The 23090-nt window shown below is 40.6% G+C and overlaps 1 protein-coding gene across 1 annotated transcript in view; it reads left to right on the forward strand.

Annotated features, from left to right (window-relative positions):
- Positions 1–23090, forward strand: part of ARIH1 (ariadne RBR E3 ubiquitin protein ligase 1) — a 45165-nt gene that overhangs the window by 12874 nt on the left and 9201 nt on the right. The window contains exons 2-12 of the mRNA XM_066636001.1: positions 4285–4352; positions 6633–6777; positions 10546–10638; positions 10938–10993; positions 14745–14811; positions 16155–16261; positions 16631–16673; positions 17285–17356; positions 18693–18823; positions 19161–19218; positions 20499–20759. Of these exons, the coding sequence (XP_066492098.1) occupies positions 4285–4352; positions 6633–6777; positions 10546–10638; positions 10938–10993; positions 14745–14811; positions 16155–16261; positions 16631–16673; positions 17285–17356; positions 18693–18823; positions 19161–19218; positions 20499–20759 (1101 nt within the window). The remainder of the gene's footprint in view (positions 1–4284; positions 4353–6632; positions 6778–10545; positions 10639–10937; positions 10994–14744; positions 14812–16154; positions 16262–16630; positions 16674–17284; positions 17357–18692; positions 18824–19160; positions 19219–20498; positions 20760–23090) is intronic.

The raw sequence follows: 23090 nt of genomic DNA on the forward strand, positions 1-23090 counted from the left end.
TTGTGAGAGAGGCACATCGTTCTCCAAATCATTGTGAAATATTGTTAAACTTGTGGACACGCTGATTCGTTGGAATATGTCTGCTTGCAAAGTACAGCGATAGCTTCTTAGTTCAAATGTACTGATTTCCCCTTCTTTGTGGAAAGTAGAAGTTATTTCAATTTCCTGCAGGTTGGTAATTGATATTCTGAATAATTCTTTTTAGTGTGGCAATGAAAGAAGTTAAAGAATAAATGTTTGGGTTTGCATTCAGGTTTAGAAAATGTTGCTTAGGCTTCAGTCTTAACTTATAATTGGTCTAGCTGGATTTAAATGTGCAGCTGCCAAATTACAGCAGGATCTATTCTGATGCCAGGCATTACAACAAACTGTTGCACCATAGGAGTCCAGCATGATCAGCGCTTTGTAGAGTTGAGCTTCTACTGCATTGATTTCGAATGTTCCAATGGCTGTGTTAGAAGCTGAACTGCAAGTCTGGGAACTGAACTGCATCAGGCTCCATCAACAGTTACAAAAATAAATCCTTGCTTCTCATTGGGTTACAATTCTAAATCTGTTTTTCCAAGGCACATGCTCTTGGCACTGTTTCCCTGTAGTTGAGGATCTGTTAATATTGACCTTGAATAGAAGATTGGGAACCACAAGTGGTTTGCATGGGTGGTGGTACCATTATTTTTTTTTTTTTTACGAGGACCAAAACGGAAGGGGAAAGACACAGCAGATACTGTAAACATTTAATGTAGATCTCACTACTTGGAAGTTGGGCTGATGGCATTCTAGGTTTGAAAAAGGTTTAGAGACGTGTGTGTTTGTGTAGCAAGCATAAACATTTTGCTATTCAGTGATGTGATTTTACACTGGCTGTATTCTTATTGGTACAAAAGGCAATTACTTGGCAATGTAATGTATAGAGTTAACTTTGATCAGTTCTGTTTTTTTAAAAAACCCAAAACATAGGAGCTCATAATCTGTTGCATCTGCAGTGGACGTTTTGAAACTTTAAATGCTCAAAACCATCTGATAGACTTGATTAACATCTCAGAACAGAGATACTTCAGCACTCAGAACAATGTGCTGATCTTGTGACTCTGTTTGGCCTAGTTGGGGTACACAAGATTTGCTGACTTCCAAACCATCCTTTAATAGAAGATTGTCTTACAGCACAGCACTTTAAAGTCCTACAGTGTTAGACTCTCAGCATACAGTGGTTTCTTAAACCTTTAGCTAAAAAAGCTGCTTCATTGTGAAAAATATATTTCTCTTCCCACCCAGCACCTAAAGGAGAACAGCAAACTTATTAATCAGTGTCATTATAAAAAGAGGTTGTTGCTGTATGTGTTTGATGCTTATTGTCATAACTTTTTTGAAGAGTTTAAAATTTGGGGGGTGAGATAGTTGATTGCCTTACAATTTCATTGTAAAACTTTTCTAGAAATGCCAGCTCTGGTAATTTGGTCTAACTTTTGTCCCAGGTAACATCATGCCAGGAATTCCAGCTCAAGTTTTTATTGAGGAAATGTGTGTTACAGATCTGGATTGGTCTTTGTTGAAGAATTTATAGGATACTGCTTAGAATTAACAACCTCTTATAATCTGATCCAAATACCTAAATTATTTAAAGCTGCCCTCCCTGCTTCAGTTTCCCCAAAACTTACCTTCCAGCAGCTAGAAGGCTTGTCAAACTGCAGTTTCCCAAATTTATTTTATGCTGCTTTCAACCCCAAAGTCACAGAAGAATTCTTGAAAGGTATAGAAATGTAATCTCAGAGGAAAAACGGAATCGCAATAACAATATCCCTTGTCTGGAATCTCTTAAAAGCTTGCCTGCTTGTTCTTGTTTATCATAAAGCATATACCTTTACCCAGCTGGCCTTTATTTCTAGAATTGCTTTTGGCTTTCCAGGCTTTAATTGTGGACTACACTTGGAGTAAACAAAAGCTTGGATCTGAACGTACAGTAATTGGAACCATAATGGGGAGGCACATGCTTCAGTCACTGCTGCATGTGCAGAGGAATAGGTGCAAGAAATTGCCATGTGCCAAGCTGATGGACATTGTGTAGGGAATTGCAAATTCAACAGCTGAAAATGTCCATCTAGAAGGGAGAAAGATGTGTGGAGAGAAGTATAGTAGAGTCCTGATCATCCAACCTTCAGTTAATCAACTTTCCATTTTATCCAACATTTGTTGTGCTTCCATCAGTCATCTTAGACAGATTGCAGAAGCACTGTCTTTCAGCCCTCAAGCTGAACCTTTTTTTGGTTACAGCCCTTAGGAGCTCATCTCAGGTTCCAGGCCCCCCACCAGCCAAAAAAAAAAAAAGATACACATGGACAGAAACATGAAATCTCCTTTTCACAGTTTTCAGTCTGTGGTCCCCCTCAAATGTTCAAAGGCTCCCCAGGAGGCCGTATGGCCTCTGTTTTGAATGGTTGCCTACTGGTTAAAGCAACAGAGCTCTTACTCTTAGAGGCAGGAAATGTAGCACAGGAGGATATCATTAGTGAAGGAATCTTCCTGTTGTGCCTCTTTCTGCAAAATGGAGCTTTTGAATTTTCTTTAGGAGAAGCTGGAGCTTGGTGGCATTTGGGTTGAAGGTGCATCTGGATGGAAAGATATGGATTGAGGGAGAGGGGGCAGAACATTACTTTCTGCAGAACTGGCAAAAGGTAGAATAGCATATGGTCAGCATTTGGATACAGAAAGCTTTATTTTTCCATTTAATTTGCAATACATTTTTTGTAATCTGGTCACCTTTTGTTCTTGTTGAGGTTGGGTAACTGGGAGTCTACTGTAGTAATTAACTTATATAGCACTTTCTGAGCATGCAAAGTGTTTTATAGCTTGCATAAGGTTACCTGATGAGTTCATGCAAAGATGAAATTTGAACCAGGGAAGTCCTGTCTGGCAAATCTCATAGAAATGTGATTCAAAAATTCCTTATATCTTCCTAAGAGGAAAAGCAAGTCTATAGCCTATTGGAGTCACAGGGCTTGGCTCTTACAGTTTTTTTGGACCCTGGTGTTGGCCTTCAAGAAAGTAATCTTGTTTGATACCCTTGCACACGTTCAGGAATTCAAGCAAATCACAACAGTTGTCCCTTTTATTTCTAGGCAGCTATAATTATGAAGCAAAAGGCATATAGAGACTGCATGATCCAAAGGCTTTGGATTATGCTTCTACATATAAAAGCTCTCTAGTGGCAAACCATGGTCTTTATTATCATAGTCTATTGGCACAAACCAGTTGTCCCAAAAACATAAGAATAGGAAACCTGATTTAAAGTGGTCGATTTCCTTTGGTGAGTTGATCGTTTTGATTTAAAATAAGTTTGTCTTGGTGCAAGTTGAAGACTGTGTGCAGGTAGCAAACATTTGAATTGGCTCCCAGTTGCTCCAGATGGGTGGGCAGGTGGTTAACTGCAAAACTGGATTTTCCCCTGCTGTCAGATGACATTGTGGTAGCTGCAGAAGAAGATTAGGCAATGAGTAGGATTGGTCCTTAATTTAAAAGTTCTTTTTTAATGTCACTTTCCTCACATCCCTAAAAGTCTTTTATGAAAAAATACAATTATGGGGGCATAGGGAAAGCTATGCTGAGTTTTATTATTGGAGAAGGGTATTGAGGCAGGTGTGTCTCCTTTTCACAGTCTTCAGAATTGAAAAGAGATAACTGAGTTGGATGGATTGGATATGCTCAGCCAGAGTTTTAAATATATAGGAGACTTGTCTTTTCACATCAGTCTGCAGACCCTGTATGTTTTGAGTAGCCTTTAAACAATCTTGACAGGGTATAATACTCTTCATGTTCTCCACAAGTCTCCATTGAAAGGGAGAGAGGCTTGAATGTTTTTTTTTAAGTGTGTTTTGTAGTTCAGTTGGTTTGGAAGATATTGGAAACACACAGCAGGGGGAAGCAACTGAGTATCTTTCTCTTTGATTGGCTGTTTGACTGTTGAAGTGTATCTTGTCATTTTGAGTTGGGTATAGTCAAGTATTGAGAGTATCCAAGCACAGGGATAAACATAGGCCAACTGATCATCTGATACGTATCTGACCAGATACGTATTCAGAAGTGTATGTTCATCTAAACATATATTCTAACTCATCAGTTATGTGTTTATTTGGGCACTTAGTTCGCTTAGCATCAAGAGTTCAGAGGGTCATAACTTGTGCTCTGTCTTTCAATTACTGAAGCTTTTGATGTCTGAACTCATTACTTTTCCAATTAAGTGTAGACATACTTGGTTTGCTAGTTATATCTGTTCTACAATTTTCTTTCTAGAATCCGGCAACTATCACTCGGATACTCCTTAGTCATTTCAACTGGGATAAAGAAAAGCTAATGGAGAGGTAAGCATAAACCTTTTTTGCTATTACATGGTCCTGGTAACCTGCTAGATTCAGCAATCTGATTATCTGTACTGAGCTGCATATCTGTATTCATTACATGATTCATGATTCAAAAATCATTCTCTGATTTTTGTTACAACAAGCTTCCCCAAGTGAAGAAATTGTTGGAGCCACTTTGCACACAAAAGTTCTTCTTTGCAACCTGACACTAGCTAAGTTAGCTTGACACTAACATGATAAGAGAAATTGAATAGTTGGGTAGACAAGATGCTGTATTTAAGATGTAGGGGGCTGGGGGAAAGCTAAGGTGGGGTCAGGGAGAAGCCATCTGTTCCAAAGAGATTGTGATTGCAGGGTATTTAATAGTTTGCTGCTTTTTGAATATTGCGCCTCTTCTACTGGGTGTACCCCTTACAGGGATTTCATAATCACCTGTGCAAACCTGAATTATACTCCTGGATTATTCTAGGCCTTTAGACCATAGTTTCACTGTGCATGCATCATGTTGCTTAGCCTAGGGTTGGTCCTTTTTCTGTGTCCCTGCTGCATTCATTGCGTTACTCTTTTGTGCTAACTTTCTCTGGACTGATGAGATTTTGTGTGGCATGGCATAGCTATCTGGCATGTATCCTGTTGTATTAATTTGTAGCTTTAATATTGCTATAATGGAGTGTTTTCAGGAAATGTAGGACTTGGATCCTTTCAGTGTTTGAACACCTTATCTATGCTGGCATGAAAATTCAGGGGAGGTAAACAGTGATAAAGAAGCAAAACATTCTGCATCCAAAATGATAGCTCTGCAACTCCAATGACAAGTTTTAGAACAGTGCTCAGACCCTAAATTACCTAAAGGCCCTAAAGTGTGTGCTATGACATAATGTACTCTCAGCTCCTTGCTTATGTTGTACTGTATGTTATAAGTTCAACAGTTTTTTAAAAGGTATCTGTTCAAAGACTATCATAAATAAATATAACACAAGGGGAGAAGGAGTTAAGGATGTCTTTGTAAAACAATCTATCCTTTGTGGCTGCAGGGATGAATTTGGAGATGCTTGACTGGGTTCCTGTAACAGGTTTTCCATTTTGTACTGTCTATTTTTCCATTTTTGAAAGTGCATAATTCTTGTTTGATCAAGGCACTAATCACTAGCAGACTCTATGCTGCTGTTAAACAGAAGTCCATTTTTATTTAGATAGTATATCCTGACTTAAAATTCAGTAACTTCATGGCCAGGTCTGGAGCTTCTGGAGGTATCCAGCATAGCAGAATAGTGTTAAGTCTCTGAGTGAATACCAGATACAAAGTTCTACTTGGCCTTTCTTGGGAACCACCTCTTGAACTGTTTTCTCAGCCACAGTGCTTAACCTATCACAGGTCAGGAGAGGCTTCATAACCTTTCTCACCTGCAAGTGTGGTAGTGACTGCTCTTGAGAGCATTACCCAGCAGGCAAAAATGAGTCACCTCACAAGTCCTGGGGCGTTCTTTTCCAGCAGCACCAGCTGTAAATAGTGATGGTTGAAAAAGATTAAAGAATGCAGTGGACTGAGTGGAGGTTCAAGCCTTGGTACACAATCTGATTTTATCTCTGAGCAGTGGCCAGGAGGTGAATAGATGTCATCTCACAGGTCCTAGAAGTCTCCTGTAACAGTAAATGCACAGTACATATGTGAATCCCATATAAACAGTGGAACTGAAAGTGTTTATATGTCTGAAGATCTGCTGTCTGTACGAAGCCTAACTTACCCTCTCTCCGTTCCACATGTCAGATTTGAAGATACTTTTGTCACTGTGTTTAATTGACTGTGATCAAGTAGGTCATGGATTGGGATACCTTTTTGGTCACCCAAACAGGCAACTGATGTACAGGTGATTTTTACATAACATCACACATCTATTTGAGAGGATGAAAAATGTACTTCTGCACAAGGTGCTCATCCAGGTAGAACAGGATGGATGTGAGCTCTGAGCTTTTTGAGCAGGAAGCTTCTGAGGCAAAGCAGACCATGTAGGCCAGCACTGATCTTCGTTGTCTGTGAAATGCTGTTTCCCTTGCTCCAAGCAGCCCTGCAAGGATATATGGGCTGTCCCAGTCTTGCAGCTTAGCAGGACCAGGGCAGAGCGTTAGCTGAGTTTATGTGGTCAGGACAAGGAACTCAAAAGCTCCTCCTGACTTGCAAGTGGTTTTTTTTGGTTCCCAATCTAATTACTTTCAAATTGACAACCATGTGAACTCTCTCATTTAACCCATGGCTTCACTTACCTCCTTTTGTTCATGCAGGTACTTTGATGGCAACCTGGAAAAGTTGTTTGCAGAATGCCATGTAATCAATCCTAGTAAAAAGTCTCGGACACGTCAGATGAACACAAGGTCATCTGCACAGGACATGCCTTGCCAGATCTGCTATCTGAATTATCCTAACTCTGTGAGTACCTGGTAAATTGAGAATACGGTGTTTTAACTGAAATGCAGTTGTTACTGTGTTGTGCTTCAGAAAATAAAAATGTCCCAGTCTGCATGAGTTACTATGGATGCTAAGGTTTCCTGTGGAGACTTGTGGATAATCTCTTCTGTATGTACACTTCTCTTGTCCTCAACATCTAGAGGCCTTCTCCCTGGCATCTTGTTTTCTATGTGCAGGGAGTTATTTTGTAGAAAAAAGCGTACAGTTATGTGATCCTTACCTAGTACAGTCAGAGAACAGATTTTTCCTCCTCTACTGTTTGTGAGAAATATGCTTTTGTCCTTTTCACTGTAACACCTTTTCTTATTTCGACACAAATACTAAAGTAATATTTTCTTTTGACAAATTTGTGAGAACTGAAATGTGATATGCATTGTAACTAGGTTCAAATCCAGTAAGTCTTCCAAGCTTTTCCAGAAGGTTTGGTTTTGTCGTCCTTTAAGTTTTGCCATTTCTGTGAGTTGGCCATTTCAGCTGCTTACCGCATTTAATTTAACCATTGTTTATTGATGATAGTCTTGATGATTGCTAGATGCATATCATTTTCTGACAGTAGCTTTCAAATTCATATTGGGCACTTGCTAGGCCTGTTGAGGTCTGTCTTGAGTGCAAGTCCAAATATGTGCTGAGCCCACATGCTCCCCCTTTCCCTTTCTGCTTTCTTCTGTATTGTTTTTCTAACTTCTGTTCGGCAGAACTTAATAATGATTTTTCCTTTCCACTAATTCTTCCAGCAGTCTTGCCATAAGCACACTTTTCATTTTTTTTTTTTGCACTTGTCTAGAGGTATGTCTTTATTTGCATGACAGCACAGTCCAGCAAGAATCTCTTTCTCCTTGTTGGGGCTAAAAAGGCTGGTGAGCTCAGCCTTTCCTTCACAGTAGAAGCCCACTTCAGGTTTTGTGCTAGCCCACCCTACCAAAAGCAGTACTATTCTTGGAGATCCCCTCTGTTCTTTAATCAACCTTAGAAGGACAACTTGGGAAAAGTTCTGCTGTACAAGGCAGCACAATACCGTAAGCCAAAAAAGGACAGTGAATACTTTACAGAGCCATATGTCTTGGCACTCAAAATGTGCTGCATCTTATGGAAGACAAACGGGTGTGTGTACTCCTGCACACAAATAGAGTAATGATGCTCAGTACTACAGCTGCTTACACCTTTTGTTCCAGCCTAAGAAAAATGAAGGCTTTCCTCCTTCCCTTCCCCAAATTGTTGGATAAGGAAAAAAGGTAGTTTCTCTTTGCTTACGCATCTATGAGAGAACACACCTATGGAATGCAAATTCCTTTTTCTCACCCCCCAAATTCTAGTCTTGGTTTTTTCCAACTCCCATCCAGTAGCAGTGAGGGGCATCTTTCTCATTCACTGGAGAGGGAAGAGGTGGACACGCAAGGAAGCAAATAAATTTATTGAAATCTAACTTAACTCCCTCTGCTTACTACGTCTGCTGGCTGGGCCTCTGCTCTTTGAAAAACATTTGATTAGTGCAGTGTATGTAGAGGCTGGAAGGACCTAAGCTGTTCTCCTAGACCAGAGGTCTCCAGACTTTTGGTCAGAGGGCTGCATGAAATATCTGGCGCAGTGCTGAGGGCAGGAAAAAATTTAAATATAAAATTTAAATAAATCAGAGATGGAACTTAGATGAACGAATAAATGAATGAGTGGGCTCATTCACTCAGCGTCTCCAGCCCTCAGAACACCCTCCAGATGCAATCAGAGCACAACTCTGGTCGTGTTCAGTCGAGTGGGCCAGAAGCTTTCAGGGGACAAGAGGCTCGTTGCGGGCCATATCTAGCCCCCGGCCAGGGTTTGGATACCCCTGTCCTAGACTGATATAGCTTTATGAATATTACTTTGCTTAGTGTGCTGCCATGGGGCAGTAAAGTGAGATGAAAGAATACTGTTATAAGAAATGCATAGCACACCAGTGTTGTTCACAGTCAGCCAAAATGGACAGGTTGGAGACCAAGGGTGCAATCCTAACCAGTACTGACATAAGGGCAGTGCAGCTCTTTGTTAAGGAAACAAACATTCCCTTACTTGGAGGATGTCTCCATGAGTGCCCCCCAACTGCAGGACTCCACACACGTCCCATTGGCACAGCTCTACCAGTGCGGGAAAGTGGGTTAGGATTTGGGCCCAAGTGTGTTAAATTGAAGAACTGCCTTCCTGAATCAAGCTAAGGTCCATCCAGTTTGGCATTCTACTTTCAGCAGTGGCCAGCCAGTTGCTTCTGAGTGTTCACAAACAGGGCATGAAGGTTGAGTGAGTGTACCTGAGGAAGGCAAACCTGTTGGGTTCAGAAAGTAGAGTTGCTCTACTTGCAGCTGATGCATGCCGGCATGTATTCTTCTTTTGCAGCAATACTTGGTAGTATCTTAAGGTAGTATCTGTATAAGAACATAAGAACATAAGAACAGCCCCACTGGATCAGGCCATAGGCCCATCTAGTCCAGCTTCCTGTATCTCACAGCGGCCCACCAAATGAAGGTGAAATGAAAAGATGCTATATAAATAACTGTTAATAACAGTCTCAAAACGGAGAGCTGCTATCATTGCTTCTGCCAGTTGCTGTTTATGTGGTATGGTATACTTTCTGTTTCCTTACTTTGAAATATGTTGACAGGTTCATAGACACCTTTTGAGTCCAATTTAGGGAAGGCCATTTGACTTTGCATGCAAATTGAAAGGCTTAACACCATTTCTCACTAATTGGAGAATTGATGTGTGATTATATTTAGCTAAGCAATGTATTAGGCTCAGCCCCTACGTTTAGTACAGTTTCTCTTAGCAAGTTTAGATAAAGGAAACTCCCCTGGTACTTGTTTCTAGTCTTCGGTTGCCCTTCCAGTCATTCTGAGTGCAACTCAGCAATCTACTTTCACCTGGAGCTGGAGGATAATTCCCCATAAAACAAAACTCTTCTGAAACCCTTTTGGAATAATTTTCTCAAATCATGTTACTTGATACAGTCCCCCCTGGCATGTATTTTTCAACTGATATTGAAAAACTCCATTCTTTACTCTTCGTGCCTGTGTTTTTATTAACAGATAATGTTTTCTGAAATTAAGAAACAGAATTACAATAAGAAGAGAAATCCTGCAACCATCCTTCAGTCTTAAGGGTTCCTCTGCTTAAAGAATTGGATAGTATTATCAACCTTTTTAGAGACTAATGTGCATCTAAAAACACGGAAAACATGGCAACTCAAATTGTAGGGACAGCAGAGTAGAGATGGAACAGAACATTTGCTGAAGTTGTAAAAAAGACTATGATAGCAAGAAAAGCTGTTTCTGGAGAAGAAATGGCATGAATGACGAATTGGTACAATATACTACTTTTTGTTCATGTGGCATACTAGTGAATGACTCATAGTGCATCAGTTGCCATCTTGAATTCACACTTATCAGAGTTTGTGTTTTAGGAGTCTGTGTGGTCCCCCTTCTGCTTTCCCAAGTTTTGGCTTTTAAAAATGAAGATGGGGTTTACTTTATACTTGCTGTTCAAACTTAAAATTGAATATGAACCTAGATACAGATGAAGAGACGGTTGGTTGAGGAAGTGAGTGTTCAGTGGGTGAACAGTGTGTACGACAAGTTCTGTAGCAGTGATGTGTGAAGAACCTGCTATTCGACAGTTCGCTTCTGCAGTAATCAAAATTCAGTAAATAAGCATAACTACGTCATAGCAGTGAGAAAAGCATGGCTATAATCTCTTTCTTTGCAGTATTTCACTGGCTTGGAGTGCGGACATAAGTTTTGTATGCAGTGCTGGAGTGAATATTTAACTACCAAAATAATGGAGGAAGGCATGGGACAGGTAAAGCCATCTGTTTTCATAGTGCTTTTTTACTGTGGAGAGAATGGGTTAAGGTTGTGTTGAGTTTTTTTATAAAGGTCTGAAATGTTGTGTATTACCTCTTCTTTGAAAAACAGTTTTTTGTCTGTTCTTTGGGAAATAGTTCGTTTCCCCCATTTTGAGCCCCTCATTGATCAAAGTCATGCAACTAGTTGAGTTCTGGGAGTGCTGTTGAGTCTATGCAGCTCTTAAAAGTAGTTCACAGACATATGAACCAATCAAATGCATTTTCTGATTTCTGTGTCTTTCCCTGTTCACAGACAATTTCATGCCCTGCTCATGGCTGTGATATCTTGGTTGATGACAATACAGTTATGTAAGTACTATAGTTGATAGGTAATATGAATAAAAGTCACCTTCTTTTAAGCCCTTAAAACAATGGCATGTGTGGTGTTCAAAGTTGTGCTTAAAGATGGGCCAGTCTTGTACATGATTTTTATCTGTGCTTGTCTTAAGAGTGAATCTTCTCCATAGCCTGGATATCAGCAAGCAAAGAAGCTTCTGCTTTGCAGTCGCCTTCACTTTATTTGTGAACACTTTAAAGAAAATTAACTGAAATTTAGGTTGTTGCAACATACTTTGATCTTTATTCTGCCTTAAACAATACATCTAGCTGCTAATACAGTGGCTTAAGGGGTTAATAACTTTTATGAGCCATATCAACATGTTACACCAAGTCATGGGCTTTATTTTTGAAGTGGTCTGCGATATTGTGAGACATACATACCTATTTGCCACACATACAAGTCAAAGAGCAAAGAACCCCAAATTGTAATGGGGTAATAGTCCTTTAAATTCTGGGTGGAGATGGGCAGACATCACGCTTGCTACTGTGATGGTGGCATGATCTTGGAAGGTATTTAGAAGATTGGAAGGTGTTTTTCTTAGTGAGGGTTGTGTGTGTTCAAACTCATAAAAGGATTGTTGCTGATGTTTTTATCAGCTGTTTGCATGGGCTTGAGCAAGAGACTTCTCAAATACAATTAGGTCACGTAATAAACAGAGTTCATGGTCTCGAAGCTTTGCATCAATAATCTAGTTGTCTACACACTGTGTAATCTCAGAAATAAAATGTGTGCATGTGTTTATCTTTCATTTCTTATTGAATCGGTAAGTAGGGGCCTGTGTTTTCAAACAATTTTTTCTATTACTTGCTTATAAACTGAGTTTTGCCTTAATGATGAAAGTATGTGTAGCTAGAATGATGTTACCAAGTGTGGCCCATTTAAAAAGTTTGGCAGGTCAGTTGTTTTCTGTTGGTTTTGGGGAAGTTTGAAATGGTTGGACTGAAAGATCTTTACTCCTTCATAAACTCCAGACTCTCATCCTGGAAGGGTCTTCATTTGTACTGGTAAAAATCTCTTCAATCTTCACAAACCATAAAAACAAAAAGGCATGTCCTTATTTTCTTTTTTTTTCTAAGCAAACCACTTGCAGATTCTTTAATCAGTGAACTGTTCAGAGATTAATATGGTTCTAGCTGTTCTGAATGTAGATATACACCTCCAAAAATGGATATACACTTCCATATATACCTAAAAAAATGCTGCTTCCTTTAGTGCAGTTTCATTATAGCACTCTTTGTCCTGGGTGTGATTGACAGCTGCTGTAGTCAGTGGGTGCAGGATACTCTCACTAGCACGGACAAATTCAGCAGTTTCCTGCCTTTTTCTGTCCAGCCCACAGGTGTACACATTTGATCCCTGTTACATATATGCAGTGTTGGGCAGAAATGGCTTAACTGTTTTTTCCATAGTAGTAGTTCACACGGAATTTGGCTGTGCAGAATCATATTCCCCACACTATGGGAGGTGGTATTACTGCAGCCTCTTTTCTTTAGTCCATTTGTTGCCTTTGGCTTGTTGTTCTTTCAAAATGTGATGGTTATGACTTTCATTTTATAGAGCTACTTTGTGAACAGTAGAGTTTGAGACTATTCTGCATGAAATGTTTTTAAACCAGTTCAAAGTATTGCAATTGGTTCTTGAATATCTTTTTAACAGTTAAATGCTGATAAACCTGAACTAGAACTGAAGTTAATGGTTTGATATTCCTGCTTTTATATGCATCTTAGTATGATTCTAAGTGTTATACACACAATAAAGCAAATTGCAGTCCTGGTGCCATGAACAATACTTTGTCTTAATGTTGGTGCTTTAGCCTATGACCTTGGTCTTATAAAACATCTAGCCAATCTGGCCATAGATGATTTAGTCACTTGACAGAATTATTTTCCCACCTTAAAAATGAACCACCTTATGTTCTGTAGGAAGAAAACTAATTGCAGTGCTGTATGTATGTGCCCTACATTGGGATGCAATTAGTATGCCCATATCTCTGTTACATTTATATGCTTATTCTCCACCATTATAGAATTTGAGATGATATGCATGAGTTTCCCAGATAGTCTCCCATCAAGACATTGATCTGGCTTCCTTAGCTTCAACAAGGTTATTACAATATGTGTATTTAGACCATACCCTGGGACCACTTGCTGACACATTTGCAGTCAGTGTTCCCTCTAAGCTACCTGGTGGCATAGCTCAAATTGGAGCCCTGTGTGACTTTTGCCACAGTGCTCTGGAGCTTGGCAATGATGCCATTGCTGGGTACTCTAGTGTATCTCTGTTAGAGCTTCACACCCTCCTTCCAAAATTTACAGAGAACACTGCTTGTGGTTATATCATTTCCTTCCTGATCATTCCTTTTGAGTTGAGAACTAGATATCTGAGGGCAGGGAAAGGCTTTGAAGTGCAAGAGATGGGTCCCATAGTAAAGAACAATGGGGAGGATACTGGAATGGGGGGGGGGGGTTGACATGGTGGCCATAAGAAATTGAAAGTGCATGTGGTTGTTCCCACACACATATTCCTGCAGTGTCATGTGCGTGTTTTGTGAAATAAAAAGGCATAAATGGGAGGATGAGTATTTGTGATGATGCTCAGCAGTGTGTTCCAGGATTATAAGAGGAGAGACTTTTTTGGTAGCTCTGCATATTAAGTATACAAAAACAGTCTGTCCCCAACCCTGATGTGAACCAGATAAGCTCCAGGTTAGGTTTTGGTACTGAGGCTGCTTTGGTTGTCTTGGTGGACAATCTTAGCCTGGCAATTTGGGAAGATGGGAGTCTCACCTTGTTAGTATTACTGGACCTTTCTGTGGTATTGAATTCAACTTTATTGATTAGAAATTGCTTCTGAACAATCTATAGTATGTGGTGGGCATGCAGAGCACTGCTTTGCAGTTGTTCTGCTTCTGTCCAACAAGATGATTGCAGAAGGTGGTAGAGTGCTTGTTCTTCTCATTGCCTTATGGAAGAGTGTGTGTGTGTGTGTGTGTGTGTGTGTGTGTGAGAGAGAGAGAGAGAGAGAGAGAGAGAGAGAGAGAGACACGCAGGATAAAAATATTTCTGTCATGTGACATCTAAAATGGCCAACAAAACTCAAGAAAAATTATATACGGTACTAGAAAATAGGGAACAAAAAAGAACCAACTGAAAAACAAGTAAAAACTACCAGCAGTCATACCCTCCGTAGCAGCATTTCTCATACGCATGGTCCACCTGTTGGAAGTACTTCTGGAAGTAACTGGTGATAATGTGATTGATTGCCAGTTACTTCTGGATTGGGAAGCCAGATGTGATGCAACAAGCAATGGTAAGATGCCATAGAGCACAGCTTCTGAAGTTGACCACAGTGTTAAGGCATCATGGACTCGTTTCTGAAACGCTGTTTCAGCCACTCTGTAGGTAATACCTGTCATATGTGCAAGTAATGCTGAGTTAAAATAAGCAAAACATTGTGTCAGGGGAGTGCGGGGGTGGTGTGGGAGGGAGAGATAACAACATCTGATCCCCAAACAGTCTTTTTTTAAAAGAGCATTAAGTTCTTCTAACTGCAGAATTAGAAGGCCTGCAGTCCCTTTACTTGAAAGTGAAAATAATGCAGTCTGTAAAGTGCATAACCTGGTTTATGACTTCTGACAAGAATTGCTAATGTAGAAGGTGGCAGCCAGTTCTTGACTGTAAACATGTTCAGTAAAATGTTCTCCCTCTCTTCTTTCCATAGGCGCCTGATCACAGATTCAAAAGTTAAATTAAAGTACCAGCATTTAATAACTAATAGTTTTGTAGAGGTGAGTTCAGGTTTAAAACTGCTTGATGAAGAAACTGGTTGTGGGTTTGTGTTCAGTTATCCTGCTTCTCTTGAACAGCAGTTGTATGTGTGGCTGCAGAGGAGGGAAAGGGGTTAAATTTGAGTTATTGGTGGGAATAGGCCTTCTCTGTTAATCACATTGAGCTTTTTCAAAAAAGGAAAATCAATCTGAGATCTGGTGCTGGGCTTTTTGGCAAGTAATAGGTGAAAATGTTTTAACTATAATGTTCCTTGAAATAAAAAGTGCTTAAATGGGAGTATTGCTTATGAAAGTATTCTATAACAGAAATCTGAAATCCAGGGTTTAGTGTAGTTGTTATAGACAGCTATTAAAGGGATTACCTTCTCTAATAGTTCCAAATGTAAGTTGCCACAAGTGTTTTTACCACTTAATACATGACCAATCCTCTGAGAATAACAGGTGCTATTGGGGGGGGGGGAATATTCATTGACCATAAATAATGATCGTTCGTGATCAGGATCTAATATACCAGAGTAATATCTAAACAGTTATATTAGAACTTTACTCGCTTTAGACCCCAGGAGATTCATATGTTGACTTTTTTGGTCAACCTTAAAAGACTGCAAATGACATTTGTAAAATGGCCAGTGGTGCTTAATAGGGAGAGGGCTGCAAAATCACTGCAGGTTGCATGTGATCCTTTGTGCATTCTCCCCAAATACCCCTAGCCTTCAGCCAGAGATTCATGCTGAGTTGCATGAAATTCAGGAGGGCCCATAGTTTGTGTGCTGTGTAACCTGAATACCAGTCAAGTGTGCCTTATGTAGTTATTGCAGTAGTGTGACTCTCTATAAATTAACCACTGAATGCAATAGAGGATGAGCCATTTCAGAACTTTCTTGCTGAACTGCCTGATTGGTGGTTTTGAGCTCAATTTCATTTTTTTTTTCTAAGTTGGATCAGTATCTCAAGATGTACAAAGAGATCTCTTAAGGCCAGAGAGTATCCTGTCTTGTCTTCGGGGAGGGGGGTATATACCTGTTGGCTGCATTATTTGAACTCTTTGCAGACAGGCAGTGGGAAAGGCTGATGAAGACCAAATTGATCTAGGTTGAGTTGGTTTTATTAAGGAGATTAGCCTAGGTAGTCTTGGTACTCCCTTCATAACTGATTCTGTGAGGTTGTCTTTGTACATTCAGGAGTTTGGGGGCAGTATGGGTAGACAGAGGAACAAAGACACTTCTTTGAACACATGTGGGAGTGGGATAAAATTATGATTCTAGGACGTTGGAAGGCAAGGCTGGACTGTAACTTGGAATTACTGGTCTTCCATGTTAAGACTGTGTGCCTTCTTTTTCTAGTGCAATCGACTGTTAAAATGGTGTCCTGCTCCAGATTGTCACCATGTTGTAAAAGTACAGTATCCTGATGCTAAGCCTGTTCGCTGTAAATGTGGCCGTCAGTTTTGGTAAGCAAGTGTTTCTTCTGTTTGAATTGTAATGATTTTGCACTTCTTGTGGCTAAAAGCCATGCATGTGACCCTGAAATGATAAAACTGCCATGGGAGGCATACCCACATGATAGAGCAGGCCTGCCCAAATTGCCCTCAGTAGGCCTAATCCTGCCCACTTATGGGATCTGATAAACTGTTATTTTCTACCTTGGATGACAAAAAAAAATGGTCCAGCACCCAAGAAGCCCTAGTACATTGCTGATAAAGTACGCCTGGCACGTTATGTTGTAACACGTTTTGTAGGCCTGTCATAGACGAACCTGCCAGGTGATGGGGTCGCTTAACTGCAGACCCTGTGATGTATACACTTTTTTATTTTTGCAGCTTTAACTGTGGTGAAAACTGGCATGATCCTGTTAAGTGCAAGGTGAGCATTTACAACTTCCTCAGGTGGTTCTTAAGAGCAAAGGGGCAGCAAAGTGAATACAGTCTTTCTGCTGAAATATCAAAGCAGCAGCAAGCTCATTCTGAAAAGTAAGGGGGTTAGACGACCAAATAGATTTAAAATAAGTTTGACTATCACCACAGAATAAGTATTCTTTGACCTGGTGTGTATGTTTTTCCATTAAAAAACATTTATTATTAATTGAAGGACATCCAAATAGTAGAAACATACGCAATATTGTGTACAGGACGGTGATTAGAAATTGGTCTTTAAATCACTGTCTCCTGGATTCAGTAATCAAATGGCTTTTGTTTTGCTCAAGTTGACTGTCTAGTCTATTTTATGATCAGATAGCTATCTAATCCAGTTTATTGGCAATTGTATGAGAATGTTGACATCGAAGTTTCCTCTCTTAGGGTGTTGGGTCTGTAGGGACAGCAGTTGTCTCATAAGATATGAGCTATATATGCTTTATTCTGTGGAGGCTGTGGGATGCAAATAGGTGTTTTAGGTAACATTTTAAACTTTGGTATTTGGTGATAAGATCTCAATAGGACAACTTTGGAACAGTTTTCTTCTCCCTTTCCTAACAGTGGTTAAAGAAGTGGATTAAGAAATGTGATGATGACAGTGAAACTTCTAACTGGATTGCAGCAAACACAAAGGTTTGGCTTCCATTTCAAACCGTAGTAAAGTGCTCATTACCAGTGCTCCTTTTTCCTTGGAGGCACACTGTTAATATCAACATCAAGCCTTAAAACTACCGTTGTCCTCTCACTAGTTACAAATCCTGCATGTGTAATTGATGGGGTAGCAGTTTTGGATCTTTCTTTTTTTAGCTCAAGTTTACAGTAAAGCCCAGAGGTGCTAACTGTCTAGGCCAGCCATTTTCAACCAGTGTGCTGTGGCACATTGGTGTGCCATGAATGCTCCACAGGTGTGCCCCAGGAAATTGGGAGAGGAAAATTTATTAGTAGGGGCATTAGGGGATGTGAGCCTCCCACTGGCAGCACAGTGTGCCTTGTCAGTTGTCACAAAAACCTGATGGTGTGCCTTGAGCATTTTCAAGCCATATCAGTGTGAGATGAAAAAGATTGAAAATCACTGGTCCAGGCTTTTGTCTAGCACTGCTGTGTAAAATGAGGATTTGTATCCTAAATTGGAGAGAGGTACCAGATTAGAAAACTCTTGAATACTGTATAGGTTGAAGATGTTTACATGCATGCTTTGTAAGATCATCCAATGCAAGTGGGAGCAAAGTATGTTTGCTCGCTGTCTTAAATTGGTAAGTGCAGAATGTTTAATATAAAAGTACCAAACAGATGAGAAATTATAGTGATCTCAATTACTATAATCTTGATCAGATTAAAGAAGTTTTGGTCATTTAATCCATTACAGGGTGTAATTCATTAATTGATATAAATCTGCATGCATTTGCATATGCAGACAGTAGTGATATACATCTATAAATATAATCTATTAAGCACAATTTTTGTTATGTCTAGAAATAAAAACAAATGGGAGAAATCAAAGGAATTAAATCAACACAACAAAAATTGAAAAGAAATAGAGAATGAGAAAGGGGAAATCTTGTGTATACCAGACAGGCAATCTTAGAAGCATTTCCCGCTCTTTCTTTCACAGGAGGGATGGACTTTTAAGATGGTACTGGCTATTTGCAATTTTACAAGAATTTCTCTTAATTTTATTTTAATCTGCTTCTAATTAAGTGCACCTTTCTTAAGTATTTAAAATTAATTAAACATTTTAAAAGTTCACCTTAACATTTTATACGCTTCTCATGTATGAACCATATTTAGTGCAGATTTTCTGTGAAACTTTCCTGCCTGTGTGTTAGAAGCCAAGCTGTTGCATCCATTATGTTTCTCTTAAAATCTCAAACTATCTTGTTGTAGTTGGTATCCTTTGTTCAGTTCGAAATGAGGGGGAAGGATCTTCTTGTGTTCATGGTTTTCCTCATCGTTTTTATGCCCCTTGCAGGAATGCCCCAAATGCCATGTGACCATTGAAAAGGACGGAGGCTGCAACCACATGGTCTGTCGGAACCAGAATTGTAAAGCAGAGTTTTGCTGGGTTTGTCTTGGCCCTTGGGAGCCTCATGGTTCTGCCTGGTAAGTTTAAATTGATGCTTCCCAGCCTTTGTCATGTGCCTGTTTATATGGGCGTATTTCATTCTTCTTCTCTGCATGAGGGTTTTTGCTAGAAGCATAACAGCTTAAAACAGTAGCTGAAGGATATGCATGAAAAAAACTTCTCTTTTAATCCTACTACCTTTAGGATGAGAAGATGGGGCCAGTCTTTGAACCTCTGCTCAAATGTTATGGCTTGGGTCCTGTAAAAGGTATCAGAGGAGCTTATCTTCCTGTGAGGCACTAGTAAAAGGCAGCTAATCATGATCTTGAAATGAGAATGGCTTTCAAAACAAATGATCATAAAAATCTCTTCCAGGTACAATTGTAATCGCTACAATGAGGATGATGCAAAGGCAGCCAGAGATGCCCAAGAGGTGAGTCCATAACTCTTGGTGATCACTTACTTTAGCATTTCTCTAGGAAGGATTGTGTGTTTTACCCTGGTTTGCAGACATTGCCTACAGTCAAATTGGTGTGCTCTAAAGCACTTGAATATTGGATTTCTGGTGGTCTGGAAGTGGGATGGGATTGTTCATTATCAGGTAAAATTCCATCAGGCAAGCACAAGTTCTTGGGGTGGCTCAGAATGGGTCTTTGACTCCCAGATCTTGTGCTTGCATGGTTTTCTTATGGAATATGCACAGGACCTACCTTAGTTTTAGTCAAGTTAAATTTCTGTAAGAACACCTTCAGCCCTGGCTTAGGTTTGCAATTGGTGCTGCTGTGTATGAAAGCTGCTTAGGAGCATTCCGAGCAGTTCCACAGTGAAACCGACAGCTACAGCAATGGAGATGGGGCCATTACTGTACTTACAAACATGTTTGTAAGGAGGGATACTTCTGTAATAAGCTGCACAATCCCATGGAATATCTGTGGCATGAAAGCTGGTTCCCAAACTTGTCCTTGGAAGTTTGGGAACAACTAAGTCTTTGCAGGGGTGGGGCGAAGGCAGCAATGCAACCCCCAGGACATGCCAGGTTACATCTGCCTGTGCTGGCCTTTGGGGGATGCAGACACCTCTGCAGGGCTCCCCAAGCCTTGGAAAATTTTAAAGATAGCGACTGGAAACCACTTCCGGTTTTCAATCGTGAAACCGGAAGTGGTTTCCGATTACTATTTTTAACTTTTCCAAGGCTTGGAGCCCTGCAGAAACATCATTAGAGCTCCCTGCACCCCCGGAGGCTGGCACAGGCAGGTGGAAGTAAATGAAAAAACGCTTTCTGTCCCTGGCAGTGGTGTAATCCTGGGGATTAAGCTGCTGCCTTTCCCCCCTCCCCACTCCTTAAGAGGCCAGGGAAAAAGTGTTTCCCAGGCTCATGTGTTGCAGCCTACCAGTTTGGGAACAGCTGATCCGGACTCTTATGGAATATATTATTAAAGAACGCTTTTCTAAAGGAAATCAAATTGCTTGTTTTTGAACATGACTTCTTTCTGTAAAGTATTGCAGGTTTGGTTTCTTAATACCTTCTGCATGACCTTAGATTACAAACAGCAGCAACCTTTCTTTCCTATGTGGAAAGAAAGACATGGTCTGTTGTGGGACCTGCTGGAATAAAGAATTATGCCACAATGGTGTTTGGTTCTTCCTTATAGTGATTTGCTATTACTTTGTTTTAACTATTGATTTTTTTTTCCCTAATGGGAATTAACACAGCGATCCAGAGCAGCCCTGCAGAGGTACCTCTTCTACTGCAATCGTTACATGAACCATATGCAGAGCCTGCGCTTTGAGCACAAACTCTATGCCCAAGTCAAGCAGAAAATGGAAGAGATGCAGCAGCACAACATGTCGTGGATCGAGGTCCAGTTCCTGAAGAAAGCAGTTGATGTCCTCTGCCAGTGTCGTGCCACACTCATGTACACATACGTCTTTGCCTTCTACCTCAAAAAGAATAATCAGTCCATTATCTTTGAGGTAAGGAGAGTTTGCTAGACATCTTGAAAAAACAATCTTTGGGGAGGAGGGGAGAAGGTCTTGTTGAAGATATGCTGTCCCTGTGCATGGTGCCTAGCACAGTGAGAAGAATCCCAAAGAGGAAAAGGGAGATTTATTTATTTAGCATATGGCATATAATACATGAACTTATATAACAATTAAGCTAGATCAAAAATCAATGTCCAGTTCATCCAGCCATTCAAGGACAGAGTTACCTTCGTTGAAAAAGTTAGACCCTGGGCCAGTATATATCTTCAGTTTGCAGCCACACAGTGTGGTATATGGTTTGGTGGGAAAACCTGCAATCACACTGTGGGGTAGATACCAGCTCCCATTTGAACATTGAGTCCTGGCAAACACCATGTAGGTGTTTGCAAGGGGAGATGACATGTCCTCTTACTGCTTCCACTTCTCTTTTCTTCTGTCATTTCATGTGTATACTTTTAAGCTTAGGTACCATATGATTTGTGCATGCCTGTCTCATTGGTTGAATGAGAATACAGCCCTTAAGCTGCATACTCCATAGCAAACACTTAATTTTTCATTGAGTCTGTTTTGAAGGTATTTTCTGTTCGGCAAGTCCAAAGATGTGAAATGCTCTTTCCTGGGAATGTTATTCTTTTATAGATGGGTAAAATCGTAGTTCCATTGTGTGTGACTGTTACTAGAGATTCTCACTGTTGATTTTTTACTGTATTAGTTATATTTCTTTTTTGCCAAAGTACTCAAAGGCGCATGCAGTTGAAAATAATGGTTTATAGTCTCAGACATGATGCAGACGGGAACAGAAACAAAGCTGTATGTATGAATAAAATAAGTAAATCCTAGATGCTGATTACTTCATATGGTACATAATGACCAAGCAGAATTATTACTGTGCAAGAGAGTTCTGGAAAAAGTAGCCAGAATGAGAGTAGTTCTGAAATTGTTCTGAGTAATTCTGAAAGTAGTTCTGGAAAGAGTGCCAGCTGGTTCCAGGTTTGTGTGTGTGTGTGTGTTGGTGTTGGCTTCTGGATTGTTAAATAAGTCATTTTCTAGACCAGTGTTCCTCAGATTTGAGGGTTCTTTACTCCCTCAGTAAGTCTTTGTGGGAGAGGGGCTAGGGCAGTGATGTGATCCCCTGGATCGCATTGCTAAGGGGGTGCTTTCCACTTTATGTAGGTAGGGCTGCAGCAGGCTGCAGAAGCTGCGGGGAGCCATACGCACACTCTCTGAGGCTTGGAATCATCCGTAAAAGTGGGCGCAAAGCACCTCCTGCAAAACGGAAGTGCTTTGCCCCTGCTTTTACTCATGATTCCCAGCCTCGGGGAGCGCTGTGGAGGGCTCCCCTCACTTCCTGCAGCCTGTTGCAGCCCTCCCTACATAAAGTGGAAAGCACCCCCTCGGCCCCCCCACATGATCCTGGGAATCACTTCCCTGCCTCTCCCCTTCCCCCCACCCCTTAAAGGGACGAGGGAACATAAGAACAGCCCCTCTGGATCAGGCCATAGGCCCATCTAGTCCAGCTTCCTGTATCTCACAGCGGCCCACCAAATGCCCCAGGGAGCACACCAGATAACAAGAGACCTCATCCTGGTGCCCTCCCTTGCACTGGCATTCTGACATAACCCATTTCTAAAAATCAGGAGGTTTTAGGTTTTAGGTTTAAAAATCTAAAAATAACCCATTTCTAAAATCAGGAGGTTGCACATACACATCATGGCTTGTACCCCATAATGGATTTTTCCTCCAGAAACTTGTCCAATCCCCTTTTAAAGGCGTCTAGGCTAGACGCCAGCGCCACATCCTGTGGCAAGGAGTTCCACAGACCGACCACACGCTGAGTAAAGAAATATTTTCTTTTGTCTGTCCTAACCCGCCCAACACTCAATTTTAGTGGATGTCCCCTGGTTCTGGTATTACGTGAGAGTGTAAAGAGCATCTCCCTATCCACTCTGTCCATCCCCTGCATAATTTTGTATGTCTCAATCATGTCCCCCCTCAAGCGTCTCTTTTCTAGGCTGAAGAGGCCCAAACGCCGTAGCCTTTCCTCATAAGGAAGGTGCCCCAGCCCCGTAATCATCTTAGTTGCTCTCTTTTGCACCTTTTCCATTTCCAGTAAGTCTTTTTTGAGATGCGGCGACCAGAACTGGACACAATACTCCAGGTGTGGCCTTACCATAGATTTGTACAACGGCATTATAATACTAGCCGTTTTGTTGTCAATACCCTTCCTAATGATCCATCCAGATACTGATCCAACTCAAAAACCAGAAGTGCCTTTTAGAGGCCTCCCCATGCCTCCGATCACCTCCTTGTGAACACTGATGC

Source organism: Tiliqua scincoides, chromosome 8, assembly GCF_035046505.1.
Source record: "Tiliqua scincoides isolate rTilSci1 chromosome 8, rTilSci1.hap2, whole genome shotgun sequence".
Taxonomy (NCBI): Eukaryota; Metazoa; Chordata; class Lepidosauria; order Squamata; family Scincidae; genus Tiliqua; species Tiliqua scincoides.